General features: G+C 48.1%; 1 protein-coding gene across 5 annotated transcripts in view; it reads left to right on the forward strand.

The window, feature by feature from the left end:
* The window catches only part of myo3b (myosin IIIB), an 881,575-nt gene that overhangs the window by 365,184 nt on the left and 496,655 nt on the right, over window positions 1-19,736 (forward strand). For all 5 annotated transcript variants that reach the window (XM_038789471.1, XM_038789472.1, XM_038789473.1 and 2 more), the window contains 2 exons: window positions 5,990-6,078; window positions 6,311-6,440. In XM_038789471.1, coding sequence (XP_038645399.1) covers window positions 5,990-6,078; window positions 6,311-6,440 — 219 coding nt within the window. The remainder of the gene's footprint in view (window positions 1-5,989; window positions 6,079-6,310; window positions 6,441-19,736) is intronic.

Genomic DNA, 19,736 nt, shown 5'->3' on the forward strand with positions numbered 1-19,736 from the left:
CCTGCAGTTAGGTCCTGAAACTACTTCCAGAACAGGGCTTATAATGTCAGTGGCTGTCATGGCAACTCTTGCATTTGAAAGCATCTGGGTCCTTCCAAGCAACAGCAGGGGATTTGTAGAACTGTCCAACGTGCATTGCACTGTTGCTTGCTGCTCAAAGTGATTTCTTTGCTCAGTCCAGTGAATTCATCAATTTTCCTGTAGAAAGCCAAACCATGTAAATGAACCTTGCATTTTTACTGCTTTCCTGGAGTTCCCTAAGCTGATTCCTGTGGCCATAAAGAATCTCAGTGCTATTCCTCCAGGAGCTCTATGAAATTTAGCTGTTTGTCTTTAATCAAACGAGCATTGTTACAAATATGGGGCGAAATTCTCCGACCCCACGCAGGGTCGAAGAATCGCCCGGGCCCGCCCCCGCCAATTCCTGGGTGGCGGAGAATTTCTGCCACGGCGGGGGCGGGATTTTCGGCGGCCCCAGGCGATTCTCTGACCCTGCGATAGACCAAAGTCCCGCCGCTGGGAGGCCTCCCCGCCGCCGAGGTTTGAACCACCTCTGATGGCGGCGGGATCGGCAGCGCGAGCGGGCCCCCGGGATCCTGGTGTGGGCGCAGGGCGATCGGACCCCGGGGGGTGCCCCCACGGTGGCCAGGCCCGCGATCGGGGCCCACCGATCGGCAGGCAGGCCAGTGCCATGGGGGCACACTTTCTCTTCCGCTGCCGCCACGGCATACACCGTGGCGGAGGTGGAAGAGAATCCCCCAGCGCACATGCGCCGGTGGTGATGTCTTTCGGAAAGCCTTTCGGCCAGCCCCGGTGCCGGGCGGCGGGCGTCAAAGGCCGTTGGTGCCGGTTTTGCCGCCAGTCGGCGTGGTGCCAACTGCTCTGGCGCGGGCCTAGCCCCCAAAGGTGCGGAGAATTCCACACCTTTGGGGAGGCCCGACGCCGGAGTGGTTGGCGCCACTCTGCTACGCCGGGACCCCCCGCCCCGCCGGGTAGGGGAGAATCCCGCCCATGAAGTTTATATTATATTTTGGGACTGTCTCTATCATTTAAGATAAAATGGAAGAATGAAGGGGACATGTGATCATCTCTGAATTCTGCCTGACAAGGAGCCTGAATGGCTTGATTGTTTAAGGTTAAAAGTGGCACAGTTTAATTTACTGGGAAGGAGGTGCTGGATGTTCACACATGGAGAAATAGCAAAAGCAGTTGTGCTGACGGGTAGACTGTAAGGCCTGGATGCTAGCTCCTCAGTTGGGAGCGCAGAGTCGGGCGGGATACTTCTCATCTTTGCAAATCTGATCCGTGAGAAACTGCCCAGAAGTTACCGGATAAATGTGAGGTAATGCATTTTGGAAGGTCTAATGTAGGTAGGGAATATACAGTGAATGGTAGAACCCTCAAGAGTATTGAAAGTCAGAGAGATCTAGGTGTTCAGGTCCACAGGTCACTGAAAGGGGAAACACAGGTGGAGAAGGTAGTCAAGAAGGCATGCTTGCCTTCATTGGCCATGGTATCGAGTATAAGAATTGGCAAGTCATGTTGCAGCTGTATAGAACCTTAGTTAGGCCACACTTGGAGTATAGTGTTCAATTCTGGTCCCCACACTACCAGACGAATGTAGAGGCTTTAGAGAGGGTGCAGAAGAGATTTACCAGGATGTTGCCTGGTATGGAGGGCATTAGCTATGAAGAGCGGTTGAATAAACTCGGTTTATTCTCACTGGAACGATGGAGGTTGAGGGGCGACCTGATAGAGGTCTATAACATTATGAGGTGCATAGACAGAGTGGATAGTCAGAGGCTTTTCCCCAGGGTAGAGGGGTCAATTACTCGGGGGCATAGGTTTAAGGTCCGAGGGGCAAGGTTTGGAGGAGATGTACGAGGCAAGTTTTTTCACACAGAGCGTAGTGGGTGCCTGGAACTCGCTGCCGGAGGAGGTCGTGGAAGCAGGGATGATAGTGGTATTTAAGGGGCATCTTGACAAATACATGAATAGGATGGGAATAGAGAGATACGGACCCAGGAATTGTAGAAGATTTTAGTTTAGACGGGCAGCATGGTCGGCACGGGCTTGGAGGGCCGAAGGGCCTGTTCCTGTGTTGTACTTTTCTTTGTTCTTTGTACTTTGTTCGTTGTTCTTTGGTATGAGGTGGTGGGATTGTCTGGGAGTCGGGCCTGTCATCCTCAGAATGAGTGTGGTGTTTGTTGGGTTCAGATGTTGGCTGGGAGGAACAACTGTGTCCCGCACTGTATCCAACATTATACAAAAAGAAATAAAACAAAAAACAGCCCTCACACTCGCTCACTTCTCCATCCATGCCAACCCATGACACCTCATACTGTTTATACACACCATGGCCCTTCATACCCTACATGCCAACTTATAGCCCCTATGTCAACTTAGTACCAACTCATGTCAACCTCTGCCCCTCCTTTTTCCATTACATCTCCAATTCACCCAATATCCACGTGGGCAAACCTCTGGACCCACACTGAAATTAAATAAGATAAAGTTGTGAGTGTCTATTATAAACTTTGTCTTTTTGAACTCTTTCATGAAAAACGTTCACTACATTGACATTCCAACAAACTTATAAAACAACATTTGTTTCAAGTGCTTAATCCATTTTAAAAAGAAACATTGGAATTCATATTCCCAAGTTCAAAGAGTCTATAACCACCTAGAGTTGTCAACCAAACCATGAAATGAAGGGCAGCATACTGTGATAATGGAAGGTTCTAAAATCAGTCACGCAGCACTAATACAGTAATTGTAACTCTCAGACTTATGTCAATGGGGTGCGCGAAATAGAAAACAATGATTTTTTAAAAAACAGTCGACATTCATTTCATCGATTTAAAGCACAGGAGTTTTAAATGACTTGGCAGCTTGGCAGATGCTTTTGCTCATTTTGACACTTTTGACAGTTGCGTTTTGACAGTTTTGACAGTTCAACGAGCTAGACCAGGGGTGGGCAAACTTTTCCGTGCAAGGGCCGCATTCAGAAATTCACAATTCACAAAGGGCCGCATAGTATATTAAGTAAAATAATTACTTCACCCGGTTATGATTGTGGGCGCCTCATATAGAACATAGAACAGTACAGCACAGAACAGGCCCTTCGGCCCTCGACGTTGTGCCAAGCAATGATCACCCTACTCAAGTCAACGTATCCACCCTATACCAGTAAGTAACCCAACAGCCCCCCCACCCATTAACCTTTAAAAAAAATTAAAAAAAAAAAAAAAAAATTTTTTTAAAAAAAAATTTTTTTTTTTTTTAATGACTTGGTGGGCCGCAGAAATACCTTTGGCGGGCCGCATGCGGCCCGCGGGCCGTATGCGGCCCGCGGGCCGTAGTTTGCCCACCCCTGAGCTAGACAATTAGTGAGTTCATGCCCTATGGTTACAATGGTTAGCACTGCTGCCTCACAACACCAGGAATCTGGATTCAATTCCACCGTTGGGTAACTGTGGCATTTGCACATTCTCCGCGTGTTTGCGTTGGTTTCCTCTGGGTGCTCTGGTTTCCTCCCAATCCAGCTGCTGATTTATATGGGTCTTTGTGAAATGCGAATGTGAATATTCTGACTCCGGACTGATCCCGCCCCCCCACCCGCCCCCCGCAAAAAAATAGTAGGTGCCATGTTTGAGGGTGGGACTTCTATTTTCCATCTCTTCTTAGTCTCCAAGTCTTCCAGGGTGATGTTAGGAATGTCAGGTTTTGTAAACGGATATACTTTAAATTGTCTTTTTAATTCCAAGATAGAATGGAATTGGGGGTCTGGAAGATAATTAATAAGCATTCTTCCTGGGTACAGAGCCCATGTGAGTCATGTTGCCAGGGAGATGAGCTTTGAGGGGGGCGGGAGGAAGAAAGCCATTGTAGCATCAGGTTACTGTGATTCCGAGGTATTACTTCAAAGACATAAGCCACCTGAGAGGCAGAAAGCAGGAGAAAGAAGCAGCCAATTCTACACCTGAAGCAAAGAAAATGTTGACTCTGTTCGACATGCAGATCACGACAGAGTGCTTGCACACAGATTGAGGAGACAACGTTCATGAGGATTTAAAGGAGACTGGAAGATTCATCAACCCTAGGTGAGAAGGAAGGAATCTCCAGTATAATCTCATAGTGAATGTTGGTTCTGGGATTAGAAGTTAACTGGCTGGTAAAAGAAAATGAAACATGCCATCAGGAGCTGAGAATAGCTTTGGACTGGTTCCTTGAATCATTCCTTGAGAATGAAGTGTCCACTTAAGGGACAGTGTAATGTTGAATCATAGCAGGAGATTTTTAGTTGTGCTAAAAGCTAAGGGGCTGAATTATTCCTCCCCGCCCAATCGCAAGATCGCCATTTCTGATCTGGCTAAGGTAACTGAACGTTTTCTTGCAGTGCATCGAAATTCTGGGAATGATACTTCTGGTATTTACATTCTCAGCTATTTCTTACCACACTTAACCGGCACCTATCAGCCATCTAAGGGATAGAGCACCTGTCACTGTGCCCTTGTCTGCTCACTCAGAACTTTCACCTCAGCATGCCTAAAATACAGTGCCCAAGCAGCAAATAATTCTTACTAAAGTATCCAAATTTACTCCAGAAATTATTAAAGGGCACGTTTGCTTTAAGAGACATCTTAATTGGGTCTGAGACCTGCTGGAACCGCCACTCTCCAAATCACCATAAACCCATGGGAACCATGACTATGCAATATCAATGAAGCCTGATCATCAAAATAATCTGGACTTCTTGCTGCGGCCATTGGCATATGGAATAGTGGGGCCCAGGAGTGGCAGGCTGGGAGTAGGCATACCAATTTCCCTCCCCGCTACCCACTTTGATGTCTTCCACTCAATAAAATTGACTACACTATATCCAACTCAGATGGTAGATGCTGTCTTGCGTTTAGTGGTAAGTAATTTGGAAATCATCAAAAATAAATTAATACTCAATTTGCTAGAGTTAATCCAGAGATTTGAATACAGCAGCACTTGGAGGGGTCAGTTTATTTACGGCCATTGGCCGTTTATTTAGCTTGAGGTGGGATTTCTCTCCAAATATGAGCGGAAATTCTGCCTCTGAGCTGCCAGCTACTTAAACGGCCTTTGTCCCAGCAGCTTCACAGGGAGTGACCCCCTTGAAGAAGGGAGCCAGGAACCTGGAGCCTAGTATTTTTCCGGGGCCAGATTGATAGACCTGGGAAGGGGTGGGGGGGGGGGGGGGGGGGGGGTCTGTCACAAATCAGGCTGAAAGAACAACACTCAAAGTCACTGATTTAACTGCAAGAACAATATAATTTAGCCTTGCACGCTGGCTAACTCGCTAACACGTGTTGCCCGATATTTAACCCCACCTCCCCGGGCCCCGCGACCCCATCCGTAGTACAGGGTGTACCTAAGAATGTTTTTATCTAAGTGTCATATCGTATCTAACACTCAAGTCTATAAACACAATCAGCTATCATCATGACAGATGCAGGGGACAGGGTCTGGGTTGACAGAGCGAGGGGGGCTGTCTCTGATGGCAAACGGTGCCCAAATAGGCACGCGCCACCTGACCTGGTCAGCATGTCACCAGCTGGTGATTTGGACACTTTACGAAGGCCATGATGCCCAATTTATGCTCCCTCCCACATGCCTGTCACCCAGAGATTTAAGATTCAGACTGTTATTATCTTTATGTCTGATCCCATACCTGACAAAATAACCACTGAACCTTATGGCTAACCACTTTATTATTTTGGTAAGCGTTTGGATAATTTAAAAAAATCTTTACATTGCAGATTCATGAATTGAAGTTAATTTTTAAATCTATATAACTGGAAATGCTCATTCAGGAGTGTTCGCAAAGTTTAATATGGAGAACAGTGTGCAGTATTTCATTTTCTCCACTTACTTATGCATTGACCTTCACGGTCAAGTTGATATAAAGTGAAATGTACATTATGTTAAAACAAGTTGTTTACTTTATATCATATTACAGATAAATTTGAAGACAACCTACGATCAAAATACTTTTGGAGACCAAAAGGCGTGGAGCTATGTTTTGGAATTAAACACTATGCTGGCAAGGTAGCAACAATAATTTTAAATGAGAAAAGATTAATATTTGAAAGACACTTTATATAAACTTTAATGAAGTGCACAATATTTTTGACTTGATTAAAATATAGAGCGCCTTTGTGTTAAAACATACCAGTAACTGCCCCTCTGTCAGGGTATCTGTAATGTCTAATGGTAAAAATGTGATAACACAGAAAATTGGATTACACAGTAATGTTGTATAATGTTTAATAATTCACAGGTTTTTTATGATCCATGTGGTTTTCTTGAAAAAAATAGAGACACACTTCCTGCAGACATAGTGGTAGTACTTCGGACATCGGAAAATAAATTGCTTCAGCACCTCTTTTCCAATCCACTTACTAAAACCGGTAGGAGTAATCTTGGATGTTTTTCAGATAAAGACACCTGTTTCATTATATATTAAAATGAATACTATGTAAACTATTTCCTGTGGTATTGCGCATGGAGCACACTAAGGTAAATACTGCCTATACCTGTCCTTTAGTTTAGAGTTGTGAAACAAAAGAGAAATAATAGCTGAAATCACTAAATTCAGTAGCATGAAAGTCACAAAATATGAACTCGCATGAATACCTCAGTAATTAATTTTATCTTTAGGATACATGTAAAAATCTCTGCAGTAATGTGATCTGATCATATGACAAATGTGTGTCTTTAAGGTGTCTGTTTGCAAATACCGAGGAACTGAGATTGATACATCAACTGACAACATTAAAAAAAAGAGAAATATTGTGATGAAAATGCACTGTGCTCTTTAAAATGACTGCCATCACTTCCGGTGGCGGCCATGTAGTGAGAGGTCGCTTGTGGTGGACCTTTGGCACATTTTCTCCCGACCTATGGGGGCTTTGATCGGTATAATTGGAGACTGGTGAGGTAGAGGAGAAGAATCCCCCACCAGTTTATGGATTTGTGGACCAGAGGTGGTCTGCAAAGGAGAGATCGTTGGGCAAAGAAGGGAGTGGAGTCTGCAGCACAGGATAACATGGCGGAGGCTCAGGGAATGGAATTGCAGGTCCAGTGGTCAACGGAGCAGCTGGTGGAATTCCTTCAGGAGAGCTTTGCTAAAGAAAAGAGTACCTGGACCTGATTAAGACGGGGATTGACCGGGTGGAGCAAAGATTGGCAGTCCAGGGACAGGTGATTCAGAAGGTGTAAGAGGCAGTTGCTGAGCATGATGGCCAGCTAACCGTGATGGCGGCGGAGATGGAGTTGATGAGGGACCACCAGGAAAAGCTGCAGGAGGAGGTGGAGGATTTGGAGAACAGATCGCGGAGGCAGATTTTGAGGATTTCTGGCCTCCCGGAGGGCATTGAGGGATCGGACACAGGGGCATATGTGGCATGGATGTTCAAGAAGCTGCTGGGGGAAGGTGCATTTACTCGACCCTTGCAGGTGGACAGGGTGCTTACGAGGAAGCCACGGATCAATGAGCTGCCAAGGGCGATGGTGGTACGGATGCACCGGTTCCTGGATAAGGAACAGATCTTGAGGTGGGCCAGGCAGACAAGGAGCTTCAAATGGGAAGATAACGAACTGTGCATTTACCAGAACTTGGGTGCGGAACTGGCCAAAAGAAGGGTGAGCTTCAATAAAGTTAAATCGGCCCTCTTGAAGAAGGGGGTGAAGTTCGGCATGCTGTATCCAGCACATTTGTGGGTCACTTACGTGGGTCAAGAACTTTATTTTGGATCGCCAGATGAGGTGATGAACTTTGTTAAGGACAGGGGGCTGGCAGGTGATGGAGGACATTGAACTTGGGGGCGAGTAATTCTGTTCCTGTGCTGCTAAATTTATTTTCTTTTTGGGCTGTGTATGTAATGTTTTTGTACCAATGTTTGAGCCATTGCTCAGTTTTGTATGTGGGTTAACTTTGTTCTTCTTGGGGGATGGTGGGTCGAATTTTCTTCTTTCTGTTTGTTGGGGATTGTTAGGTTTGCATATGTATGTTTGAGTGGAGGAGAGGGAGATCAGTGTGGGGTAAGATGCTTGGCGCCATGGGCAGGGGTTACCAGGCCACCTCACGTAAGCGCAGTTTAATATGGAGGGTAGGATTGTTGTTTTGTTAGTGGGGGGGAAGGGGCGGGAGGGGGGTAATTGTTCTGCTAACAAGGGAGGGACTAGTGCTTGGAGACAAATTGGAGGTCGATGATGGTGGGCATCCGAAGGCGGGCCTGAGGAGGCGCGAGATGTGGGCTGTAGGCTGGCCTAAGATGGGTGATGGTTAATCGGCAGGGGGTGCCCCTCGACCAGGCTGACCACATGGAATATGAGAGGGCTGAATGGGCCGGTCAAGAGGGCTCCCGTATTTGCAGATTTGAAGAGGTTGAAGGCGGATGTGGCAATGCTACAGGAGACACACCTGAGGGTAGTGGATCAGACTAGGCTGAGGAAGAGGTGGATCGGGCAAGTATTTCATCCGGGGCTAGACTCTAAAACTAGGGGGGTTGCGGTCTTGATCAATAAGCGGGTGTCATTTGAGGTAGGGAACTGTGGCGGACTCAGGGGGCAGGTACATTATGGTGAGTGGGAAGCTGGAGGGGATGCAGGTGGTATTAGTGAATATTTATGCACCAAATTGGGATGACAGGGAGTTTATGAGGCGTGTGTTGGGAAAGATTCCGGACCTGTACTCGCATAAGTAAAAAATGGGAGGGGCCTTTAATATGGTCATTGATCCGAGGTTGGGTCGGTCGAGTTCAAGGACGGGGAGGGTGCCAGCCGCGGGGAAGGAGCTAAAGGGGTTTGTGGAACTGACGGGGGGAGTAGATTCATGGAGATTCGGACAGCCAAGAGTGAAGGAGGTTTCTTTTTTCTCCCATGTTTACAAAGTGTACTCCCGGATTGATTTTTTCATCTTGAATGGGGCTTTGCTGGCAGAGGTGGTGGATGCCGAGTATTCGGCAATTGTATCGGACCATGCCCCACACTGGGTGGATTTGCGGGTGAGCAAGGAGGGGGGCCAGCGCCTGCACTGGAGATTGGATGTAGGACTGTTAGCGGATGAGGGGGTGTGTGGGAGGGTGATGGAGGCCATCCAGAATTATTTGGCGATAAATGATACGGGGATGTTTTGGCAGCAACGGTATGGGAAGCGCTGAAGGCAGTGGTTGTGAGGGGAGCTAATTTTGATACGGGCTCATATGGAAAAGGTGGAGTGGGCAGAGATGGATAGGCTGGTTAGGGAGATACTCCAGGTGGACAGAAGGTATTCTGAAGCCCTGGAGGGGGGGCAATTGAAGGAGCGGCAGAAGCTGCAGATGGAGTTTGATCTAATATCCACAGGGAAGGTGGTGGGACAGTTGAGGAAGGCGAGGGGGGGGGAGCGGTATATAAATACGGTGAGAAGACCAGTAGAATGCTAGCACATCAGCTCAGTAAGAGGGAGGCAGCCAGGGAAATAGGAAGAGTGAAGGAAGAAGGGGGGGAACACGGTCTTGGATCTAGCAGGGGTGAATGGGGTGTTCAAGGACTTTTACAGTCGGCTGTATGAGTCGGAACCCCCAGCTGGGGGGGGAGGGGTGAGGCAGTTTTTGGAAGGGCTGAAGTTTCCGAAGGTGGAGGAAAGGTTGGTGGAGGGTTTGGGAGCCCTGATCGGGATTGTACAAGTAGTAGAGGGATTGGAGGCCATGCAGTCGGGTAAGGCCCCGGGACCGGACGGCTACCCAGTGGAATTTTACAGGAAGTTTTCTGGGATGCTGGTCCCGCTGCTGGTGAGGGCAACGAATGAAGCAAGGGAGAGGGGGGTTCTTCCCCCAGCAATGTCACAGGCTTCGATCTCATTGAAGCATGAGAAGGACCCAGAGCAATGTGGGTCATACAGACCAATCTCCCTACTGAATGTCACTGCCAAATTGATGGCCAAAATTCTGGCCTCAAGGATAGAGGATTGTGTTCCGGGGGTGATAGGGGAAGACCAGACAAGATTTGTTAAAGGCAGGCAGCTAATAGCATATGTTAGCAGGCTCCTGAATGTGATCAAGATGCCCTCCAAGGGGGGGAGTCGGAGGTGGTGGTTGCTGTGGATGCGGCAAAAGCCTTTGACCGGGTGGAATGGAATTATTTGTGGGAGGTCCTAGGACAGTTTGGGTTTGGCCAGGGCTTTATTGACTGGGTTCGGTTGCTGTACCAGGCACCAGTGGCGAGTGTGCGGATGAACCGGGTGAGTTTGGACTCCTTTAGACTGCAGCTGGGACAAGGCAAGGATGTCCTCTCTCCCCACTGTTATTTGCCTTGGCTATAGAGCCAATGGCAATGGCATTGAGAGCGTCAAGAGAATGGAAGGGGCTAGTCGGGGTGGAACATTGTGTCTCATTATATGGAGACGACCTACTCCTATATATTTCTGACCTGTTAGAGGGGATGGGGAGATTTTGTGGATCTTGGGGGTATTTGGCTGGTTCTCAGGGCACAAATTGAATATGGGGTAGAGAGGCTTTTGTGATCCAGGTGCGGGGGCAGGAGAGGAGACTGGGGGAGTTGCTGTTTAAAGTGGTGGGAGGGAGTTTTCACTATTTGGGAATTCAGGTGGCACGGCGTTGCGAGTAGCTACATAAAATAAATCTGGCTTGTTTAGTTGAACAAATGAAGGAGGACTTTTGGAGGTAGGACATGCTCCCGTTGTCACTGGCGGGGAGGGTACAGACCGTAAAGATGACAGTTCTCCTGACATTTTTGTTTGTTTTCCAGTGCCTCCCTATTTTTATACCGAAGGCCTTCTTTAAGCGGGTGAATAAGGTGATATCTGGGTTTGAGTGGGCAGGTAAGACCCCGGGAGTAAAGAAAGTGCTGTTGGAGCGGAGCCGATGTTGGGAGAGGGCTGGCACTGCCGAACATTAGGAACTACTACTGGGCGGCAAATATAACCAGGATTAGGAAGTATCAAGGGGGGGAGGAGTCGGTGTTGGAGTGGGTGGAGGCAGCCTCATGGAAGGGCAAATGTTTAGGGGCATTGGTAACGGCTCCTCTGCCGTTCTCGCCGGCCCGGTACTCCACAAGCCTGGTGGTAGTGACGACCTTGAGAGTTTGGGGGCAGTGGCGGAAGCATATGGGAGTGGAGGGGGCATCGGTATGGGCTCCAGTTTGTGGTAATCACCGGTTGGGCTAGAGAGGATGGATGGAGGGTTTCAGAGGTGGCAGACAGCAGGTATTGAGGCTGGAGGATCTGTTTATTGATGGGAGCTTTCCCTGTTTAGAGGATCTGAAAGAAGGTTTTGAATTGCTGGAAGAACAACAAAGAACAAAGAAAAAAATTACAGCACAGGAACAGGCCCTTCGGCCCTCCAAGCCTGCACCGATCCAGATCCTCTATCTAAAATTGTCGCCTATTTTCTAAGGATCTGTATCCCTCTGCTCCCTGCTCATTTATGTAAATGTCTAGATACATCTTAAATGACACTATCGTGCCAGCCTCTACCACCTTCGCCGGCAATGTGTTCCAGGCAACCACCACCTTCTACGTAAAGAACTTTCCACGTATATAAGAACAAACAAAGAAAATTACAGCACAGCAACAGGCCCTTCGGTCCTCCCAGCCTGCGCTGATCCAGATCCTTTATCTAAACCTGTTGCCTATTTTCCAAGGATCTACTTCCCTCTGTTCCCCGCCCGTTCATATATCTGTCTAGATCGGGGTGGGCAAACATTTCCGTGCAAGGGCCACATTCAGAAATTCATAATTTTAAAGGGCCGCATAGTATATTAAGCAAAATAATTAATATTTAAAATAGCCAAAATAAAAGGTTTTTAAAGAAAAAAAAAGCAATTAATTTTTATTAATTAATATTTTAAAGTAGAAACTTCACATGAAACACATTTATTTGAAAAACAAAGTAACTCAGTAAGTAACAGAACAATGTCAATGAGAATGATGCATCTGACTGCAGTCATTTACCAGTTTGTTAAAATCAGGTGTCAAGTTGCTTGTGCTGATCCTTAACACTGACTGAAGATTTGAGTCTGTGAGAAGTGATCTGTTCTTTGACTTGTTAACTTTCATTATAGAGAGAGTCTGCTCACAAATGTAAGTTGATGCAAACAACACAAACATCTGTCTTGCAAAAGATGCGGGCGAGCGTAGTGGGGTAGATGAGCGGGCTGTCTTATTGGTGGGTATAGTTGGGTGCGACCAATAGGACGGTCGTAGTAGTCCCGGTTGTAACCAATTAGCGTGCGGCATATACCTCAGCGCTTCCCCCGGCGGCATCCTGCCTTTAGCCCTCTTTTTCTCTACTTTTCAAAAATGGCGCTTCACCCGGTTATGATTCTGGGCGCATCATATGACTTGATCTTGGTGGGCCGCATAAAGACCTTTGGCGGGCCGCATGCGGCCCTCGGGCCGTAGTTTGCCCACCCCTGGTCTAGATGCATCTTAAATGATGCTATCGTGCCCGCCTCTACCATCTCCGCTGGCAAAGCGTTCCAGGTACCCACCACCCTCTGCGTAAAAACTTTCCATGCACATCTCCCTTAAACTTTCCCCCTCTCACCTTGAAATCGGGACCCCTTGTAATTGACACCCCCACTCTTGGAAAAAGCTTGTTGCTATCCACCCTGTCTATACCTCTCATAATTTTATAGACCTCAATCAGGTCCCCCCTCAACCTCCATCTTTCCAACGAAAACAATCCTAATATACTCAACCTTTCTTCATAACTAGCACCCTCCATACCAGGCAACATCCTGGTGAACCTCCTCTGCACCCTCTCTGAAGCATCCACATCCCTCTGGTAATGTGGCGACCAGAACTGCACGCAGTATTCCAAATGTGGCCTAATCGAAGTCCTATACAACTGTAACATGACCTGCCGACTCTTGTGCTCAATATCCCGTCCGATGAAGGCAAGCATGCTGTATGCCTTCTTGACCACTCTATCGACCTGCGTTGCCACCTTCAGGGTACAATGGACCTGATCTCCCAGATCTCTCTGTACATCAATTTTTCCCAGGACTCTTCCATTGACCGTATAATCCGCTCTTGAATTAGATCTTCCAAAATACATCACCTCGCATTTGCCTGGATTGAACTCCATCTGCCATTTCTCTGCCCAACTCTCCAATCTATCTATATTTTGTTGTATTCTCTGACAGTCCCCCTTGCTATCTTGAACTCCACCAATCTTAGTATCATCTGCAAACTTGCTAATCAGACCACCTATACCTTCCTCCAGATCATTTATGCATATCACAAACAACAGTGGTCCAAGCATGGATCCCTGTGGAACACCGCTAGTCACCTTTCTCCATTTTGAGACACTCCCTTCCACCACTACCCTCTGTCTCCTGTTGCCTAGCCAGTTCTTTCTCCATCTAGCTAGTATACCCTGAACCCCATGCGACTTCACTTTTTCCATCAACCTGCCATGGGAAACTTTATCAAACACCTTACTGAAGTCCATGTATATGACAGCCCTTCCTTCATCAATTAACTTTGTCACTTCCTCAAAGAATTCTATTAGGTTTGTAAGACATGACCTTCCCTGCACAAAACCATGCTCCTATCACTGATAAGTTTATTTTCTTCCAAATGTGAATAGATCCTATCCCTCAGTATCTTCTCCAACAGTTTACCTACCACTGACGTCAAGCTCACAGGTCTATATTTCCCTGGATTATCCCTGCTGCCCTTCTTAAACAAAGGGACAACATTAGCAATTCTCCAGTCCTCCGGGACTTCACCCATGCTTAAGGATGCTGCAAAGAGATCTGTTAAGGCCCTAACTATTTTGTCCCTCGCTTCCCTCAGTAACCTGGGAGAGATCCCATCTGGCCCTGGGGAATTGTCCACCTTAATGCCTTTTAGAATACCCAAAACGTCCCCCTTCCTTATGCCGACTTGACCTAGAGTATTTAAACATCCGTCCCTAACCTCAACATCCGTCATGTCCCTCTCCTTGGTGAATACCGATGCAAAGTACTCATTAAGAATCTCACCCATTTCCTCTGACTCCACGCATAAATTCCCTCTTTTGTCTTTGAGTGGGCCAATCCTTTCTCTAGTTACCCTCTTGCTCCTTATATACGAATAAAAGGCTTTGGGATTTTCCTTAACTCTGTTAGCCAAAGATATTTCATGACCCCTTTTAGCCCTCTTTATTGCGCGTTTGAGATTTGTCCTACTTTCCCGATATTCCTCCAAAGCTTCATCAGTTTTAAGTCGCCTAGATCTTATGTATGCTTCCTTTGTCATCTTAGCTAGTCTCACAATTCCACCCGTCATCCATGGTCCCCTAATCTTGCCATTTCTATCCCTCATTTTCACATAGACATGTCTGTCCTGCACTCTAATCAACCTTTCCTTAAAAGACTCCCACATTTCAAATGTGGATTTACCCTTAAACAGCTGCTCCCAATCCACATTCCCTAGCTCCTGCCGAATTTTGTTATACTTGGCCTTTCCCCAATTTAGCACTCTTCCTTTGGGACCACTCTTGTCTTTGTCCATGAGTATTCTAAAACTTACAGAATTGTGATCGCTATTCCCAAAGTAATCACCGACTGAAACTTCAATCACCTGGCCGGGATCATTCCCCAATACCAGGTCCAGTATGGCCCCTTCCCGAGTTGGACTATTTACATCCTGCTCTAAAAAACACTCCTGGATGCTCTTTACGAATTCTGCTCCATCTACGCCTCCAACACTACATGAGTCCCATTCAATGTTGGGGAAGTTAAAATCTCCCATCACAACCACCCTATTGCTCCTACATTTTTCTATAATCTGTCTACATATTTGTACCTCTACTTCATGCTCGCTTTTGGGAGGCTTGTAGTAAAGTCCCAACAATGTTACTGCACCTTTCCTATTTCTGAGCTCTACCCATGTTGCCTCAGTGCTCGAATCCTCCATAGTGCCCTCCTTTTTTTAAAAATAATTTTTATTGAAATGTTTACAAAATATAAACAACTCAACTCTATTAACAAAACAACCGCGGTAACACCCCAAGAACAATACCCACCCAACTTCAAAAGCAACTACAAACAAAAGAAAAAACAAAAGAACACCCCACAACAAAAGGGAAAGAGATTGCCTGGTATGGAGGGAAGATCTTATGAGGGAAGGCTGAGGGACTTGAGGCTGTTTTTGTTAGAGAGAAGAAGGTTAAGAGATGACTTAATTGAGGCATATAAGATGATCAGAGGAGTAGATAGGGTGGACATTGAGAGCCTTTTTCCTCGGATGGTGATGTCTAGCACAAGGGGACATCATTTTAAATTGAGGGGAGATAGATATAGGACAGATGTCAGAGGTAGGTTCGTTACTCAGAGAGTAGTAATGGCGTGGAATGCCCTGCCTGCAACACTAAACGCATTCAAATGGTCATTGGATAGGCATATGGATGATAAGGGAATAGTGTAGATGGACTTTAGAGGGGTTTCACAGGTCGGCGCAACATCGAGGGCCGAAGGGCCTGTAGTGCGCTGTAATGTTCTATGTTCTATAACACCCGCCACATCCCACAAACCCATGTACACAGTTCTCCCTCCCCCCGATCCAAACTCCCTCCCTGCCTCTCTCTCTCTTCCCCCCCCCCCCCCCCCCCCCAGGTTGCTGCTGCTGCCGGCCTATTTCCCTACCGTTCCGCCAGGAAGTCCAGGAAAGGCTGCCACCGCCTAAAGAACCCCTGTACTGATCCCCTCAGGGCAAATTTCACCTTCTCCAATTTAATGAACCCCGCCATATCATTGATCCAGGCCTCCACGCTTGGGGGCCTCGCATCCTTCCATTGAAGAAGAATCCTCCGCCGGGCTACTAGGGACGCAAAGGCCAGAACACCGGCCTCTTTCACCTCCTGCACTCCCGGCTCCACTGCAACCCTAAAAATTGCGAGTCCCCAGCCTGGCTTGACCCTGGATCCCACCACCCTCGACACCGTCCTTGCTACCCCCATCCAAAACTCCCCCAGCGCTGGGCACGCCCAAAACATATGGGCGAGGTTCGCTGGGCTCCCCGAGCACCTAGCACACCTGTCCTCGCACCCGAAAAATCTACTCATCCTCGTCCCAGTCATGTGGGCCCTATGCAGCACCTTGAACTGCATGAGGCTAAGCCTCGCACAGGAAGAGGAGGAATTCACTCTCTCCAGGGCATCCGCCCACGTCCCCTCCTCAATCTCCTCACCCAGCTCCTCTTCCCATTTACCCTTCAGTTCCTCCACCGAGGCCTCGTCTACCTCCTGCATCACACGGTATATGTCCGAAATCCTCTCTCCTCCAACCCACACCCCCGAGAGCAACCGATCCTGCACCCCTCGTGGGGGCAGCAAGGGGAACCCCTCCACCTGCTGCCTGGCAAATGCCTTCACCTGCATGTACCTAAACATGTTCCCCGGGGGAGCCCAAACTTCCCCTCTAACTCCCCCAAGCTCGCGAACCTCCCGTCCACAAACAGGTCCCTCAACCTCCTAACCCCTGCCCTGTGCCAGCCCAGGAATCCACCATCAATGCTCCCTGGGACAAACCGATGGTTCCCCCGTATCGGGGCCTCCATCGAGCCCCCCACTTCTCCCCTATGCCGTCTCCATTGCCCCCAAATTTTGAGGGTAGCCGCCACCACCGGGCTCGTGGTATACCTCGTTGGAGGGAGCGGCAACGGCGCCGTTACCAGCGCCTCCAGGCTTGTGCCCACACATGACGCCGCCTCCACCCTCTTCCATGCTGCCCCCTTCCTCGTCCATTACCCACTTACGCACCATCGCTCTTGCGCAGGAAAAGAAAACAGCCAGCAACGACCCGCACTTCTCAGCCCCGCCCCCACCATCTCCCAGCGCGGGAAACCCGCAGAAAGCCCGCGCTTTCGCCCTGCCCGGCCCCGCCTCCTCCAGGGCTCCTCCCATTGTCAGTCCCCCCCTCCAGCTCCTCGAACTCCCCGTTTACCCCTCTGCCCGAACCCGTCCACCCGACCCCTGCAGAAAAACCCATATAGAAAAGACAAATCGACATCACCCCACCCACCCTAAGGCCAACCCACATCTTACATTAAACCAAGCAAATACAAATACAGTATTATACAGCATCCCCCATCTTAGACCCTCAGTTTGAGTCCAATTTCTCGGCCTGCACAAAGGCCCACGCCTCCTCCGGGGACTCAAAATAATGGTGCCAATCCTTATAGGTGACCCACAGACGCGCCGGCTACAACATGCCGAACTTCACCTTCCGTCTGTGGAGCACCGCCTTCGTCTGGTTAAACCCAGCCCTCCGCCTCGCCACCTCCGCACTCCAGTCCTGGAAGATCCGCACCTCCGTGTTCTCCCACTTGCTGCTCCGCTCCTTCTTGGCCCACCGGAGCACACACACTCACGATCCACGAACCGATGAAACCGCACCAACACCGCCCGCGGCGGCTCGTTCGGTTTGGGCCTCCTAGCCAGAATTCTGTGGGCCGCCTCTAACTCCAGGGGCCCCTGGAAGGACCCAGCCCCCATCAGCGAGTTTAACATAGTCGCCACATAGGCTGCTAGGTCCGACCCCTCCAGCCCCTCCGTGAGGCCCAGGATCCACAAATTCTTCCTCCTCGACCGGTTGTCCAGCTCCTCGAACCGCTCCTGCCATCTTTTATGGAGCGCCTCGTGCATCTCCACCTTCCCCACGACGGCCACGACCTCATCCTCCCTTTCGGAGGCCTGCTGCTGCAGCTCCCGGATCGCAGCCCTCTGGGCTGTCTGGGTCTCCATCAGCTCCCTGTTGGTTACCTTCAGCGACTCCAGCAGCTCCAACTGAAGCTCCTGGAAGCAGCGCAGCAGAGTCGCCTGCTGCTCCTGAGCCCTCTGCCTCAGCTCCTCAAGGCCTCCGCCGGCCGCCATTTTGTCTTCCTTCCCCCGCTTTTTCAGGGGTGCTTTCTCCGTTTTTCTCCTTACCCCACTCCTGGTCCGGACCGTTGGGGTCGACTCCTGACCTCTTCCCACGTCGGGATTTGCCGACACAGCTCCGTTGGGGGCCCTGAAAAGAGCCCCAAAGTCCGTTCTCAGCGGGAGCTGCCGAATGTGCGGCTTAGCTCCTCATTGCCGCCACCGGAAGTCCATAGTGCCCTCCTTAATCCCAGCTGTTATCTCATCTCTAACCAGTAATGCAACTCCTCCACCCCTTTTACCTCCCTCTCTATTCCTCCTGAAGCATCTATACCCTGGGATATTTAGTTGCCAATCTTGCCCTTCCCTCAAACAAGTCTGAGTAATACCAATAACATCATATTCCCAGGTACTAATCCAAACCCGAAGTTCATCTGCCTTACCTGCTACACTTCTCGCATTGAAACAAATGCACCTCAGACGACCTGTCCCTTTGCGTTCATCATCTCTTCCCTGTCTACTCTTCCCCTTAGTCACAATGAGTTTATTATCTAGTACCTTACTGGCTTTAGTTGCTGCCTCTTTACTGACCTCTAACTTCCTAATCTGGTTCCCATTCCCCTGCCACATTAGTTTAAAACCTCCCCAACAGTGTTAGCAAAAGCACCCCCTAGGACATTGGAAGGGAATGGGTTTCGACATCTGCAGATAAGGGACTTTGTGCGAAGGCAGGTTGATCATTCTGTGTTTTTCAAATTGTACCATACCGTATTCTGGATTCAGTCTTACACTTGCTTATGGGAGTAAATTTATCAATCACAAGCTCCCGGTTTGAAGAATCATGGGTCGGACATAGCAATGCTACTATATTGTACTCCTTTGCTCCCTGTTGGATTGCTGAATTTACTCTCGGGCTTCAACATGTGAAGAAAATAAGCATGTGAATGATGTAGCACATTACTGATACATCTTTACATCTTTTCTTTTCACTTAGCTGACAAAAGCTAAGTGACACATATATGTCACACTGGAGACTTCGTATTCAATTTTTCCTACACTCTTCATACAGTGGCATGGTGACAATGGCCTGTCAACATTCCTGGTACTATCTCTCTGTTGACCACAATCTATTCCCTCGACACTCAAGTTCAAAAAAAAATTCTTGTTCATTTTCTTCTGGCAAAAAGGTGGAAGTATGTGGCAATGCCTTCATATGTGGCACAATACATAATGTTCCGTTTGCTGAGCCTTTACCATTAGACAGTGTAATTGGTCAGAATAGCCTTCTCTACGCCTTTTAGCCACCTGAGGTACACCCTTTCCACTTTGAACATAATCAATATTGTTGAGCAAACTGCAGCCTCGGGGAGTACGTTTCTACCATAATGAGGCCACTTCAATGCACATGTATGAATCAAAGGGAAGCAGTGACAGTGAACAAGTGCATTTGGGCATTCATGAAAATGTTTTATCGGATGACTTCAGAATTTAAGTATTTCTATTTTCAAAAACTTGTGTGTCCATCATTTGCAGAATTAATGGAAAATTAATTAACCCCCATACTACATTGTGACATCCTCATTTCACAGTTTTTGATTTACAACACATTATGTTTGTACTGAATTATGCTTGTCAGATTAGCTAGTTCTGAGTTTCACTTCAGAACCATTCTGTTAATATTTCTCATCTGTCACCACATGAGAGTTATTTGAAATCTTGTAGTCTGAATTTTATTCCTGCACCCAACTATCCTCAGCTGCTCCGTCAATTACCTTACCTCTGTTATAAGGTCAGGAGGGGGCTGTTCTATTTGCAATTTCTCAGTTAATGAAGCAGTCCATGCCTGTATGCAGT

This window comes from Scyliorhinus canicula, chromosome 2 (genome assembly GCF_902713615.1).
Source record: "Scyliorhinus canicula chromosome 2, sScyCan1.1, whole genome shotgun sequence".
Lineage (NCBI taxonomy): Eukaryota > Metazoa > Chordata > Chondrichthyes > Carcharhiniformes > Scyliorhinidae > Scyliorhinus > Scyliorhinus canicula.